The sequence below is a fragment of the Saprolegnia parasitica genome (genome assembly GCF_000151545.1).
Source record: "Saprolegnia parasitica CBS 223.65 unplaced genomic scaffold supercont2.1373, whole genome shotgun sequence".
Taxonomy (NCBI): domain Eukaryota; phylum Oomycota; class Saprolegniomycetes; order Saprolegniales; family Saprolegniaceae; genus Saprolegnia; species Saprolegnia parasitica.
Window position 1 is genome coordinate 751 of NW_012157767.1, and position 1,427 is coordinate 2,177.

Below are 1,427 nucleotides of genomic sequence, written 5' to 3' on the forward strand. Positions count from 1 at the left end.
AAGGATCATGGTCAGTAGCGCTGGCACGAGCGCCGCTGCCGTGTGCTCGACAACGCGCGGTAGCTTGGCGAGAAAGAGCAATGGCGTGAGCATCCCGCTGAGGCCAATGCACATCGCGTACGCCAGTGTCAGCGCCGACGACGTCGACTGTTTCGAGATCGCAACAACTTCCAACGACTGCAATGCCAGCGACAAGGTGCGCTGGACTTCGTAGCCCCACGCAAAGAGCTCGCCTTGGCTGCTAAAGTGGGCCGCGTACGTTGTCCAGAGCTCGCCGAGGCGGTGAAAGCAAAGGCTCATCGAGAGAGCGCCAGTGTCTGCCCGGCGCTTGCTCGAGTCGCGCACCAGCACGAGGCGCTCAATGCGCTTCTCGAGTTGCCGGTAGCGCATCATGGACACGAGACCTTCGCAAAAAAGCGCGCCGACGAGGATGCAGGCGACCATCGAGGCCGTGAGGTCGGGCGGGAGGCCTAATGTCCGCCGCTCGTAGCTGTAGAGGTCCAACGTGATGTAGTGGTGGCAGTACGCGAGGGAAAAGAGGTGCGTCGCAAACAGTGCGTGCAGCAACGCGACGAGAAGCCACAGCGAGAAAACGCTTGTGCGGACAATCGGTGCTCGGTCGCCCGCCACGTCTTGACCTTCTCAAAGCGCACCGAGAAGACTCGTGCGACGAGTGGCCGCAGCGCGCGCATCACGTAGTGATGGTCTCTGACTTGAAGTCTTTCTAAAAGGACGGACCTGATCTCTAAATCCAGTCGACCGTTTCGCAGCCGAATGGTTGGTGCCTCGTCTCATGTGTGGCTGGGCCGTGTCCGTTGATACATCGATAGCTGCTCAATCGTGGTTCTCGATGCTGCCGATGCTCGTGTCCCGCAACGTCAGTGTACTATGAAAGACACTTTGTGTGCACATGAGAAAAGAAGAGATAGTTGGCCGCCAAAAAGTGTTGCTACAGTATCTACTTTACAACACCAGCATGCCGATTGACGCGATGGCCATCGAGACGACGCCCGTCAGCGCGGCACCCGCCGTGGCCGACTTGGCGGTCGCGGCCGGCGACGTGGTCGCAATGATCGGCTTGATGGTGCTGGTCGCGTTATCCGTCTTGTCAGCCGACGTGGCTTTGGGCGCGGGCGTCACAGTCGCTAGCTGCGACGGCGCCTTGGTCACCACTGTCGACGTGCCCGAGACCGTGAGGTTGGCGTAGCACGGCTTCATGGTGCCGTTGGCGTAGAAGAGGCCAAAGTGCTGCTCGACGTTGTCAGTGTCCGTCTCGTTCGCATTGAACGCCATGTCGAACGACGTATAATAGTAGTAGTTCCAGTCCATTTGCTTGGCCAAGAGCGAAAAGTCGTTGAAGTATTTCTAGTCACCCATCTCAGACCAGATTGTAGATGTAGAGAGTGCGTACCGCGGCTTGCGCCGGC

General features: G+C 58.9%; 2 protein-coding genes across 2 annotated transcripts; both read right to left on the reverse strand.

The window, feature by feature from the left end:
* Positions 1-193: 193 nt before the first annotated feature.
* SPRG_18553 (hypothetical protein) lies at positions 194-692 on the reverse strand (the record flags this gene model as incomplete). The annotated part of the gene is made up of 2 exons (XM_012358112.1): positions 194-595; positions 631-692. Coding segments are annotated over 2 exons (464 nt in total), but the record flags the coding sequence as incomplete, so codon positions are not given.
* A 271-nt stretch (positions 693-963) lies between these two features.
* Positions 964-1,365, reverse strand: SPRG_18554 (hypothetical protein; the record flags this gene model as incomplete). The annotated part of the gene is made up of 1 exon (XM_012358113.1): positions 964-1,365. A coding segment is annotated over one exon (402 nt), but the record flags the coding sequence as incomplete, so codon positions are not given.
* Between the last annotated feature and the right edge of the window lie 62 nt (positions 1,366-1,427).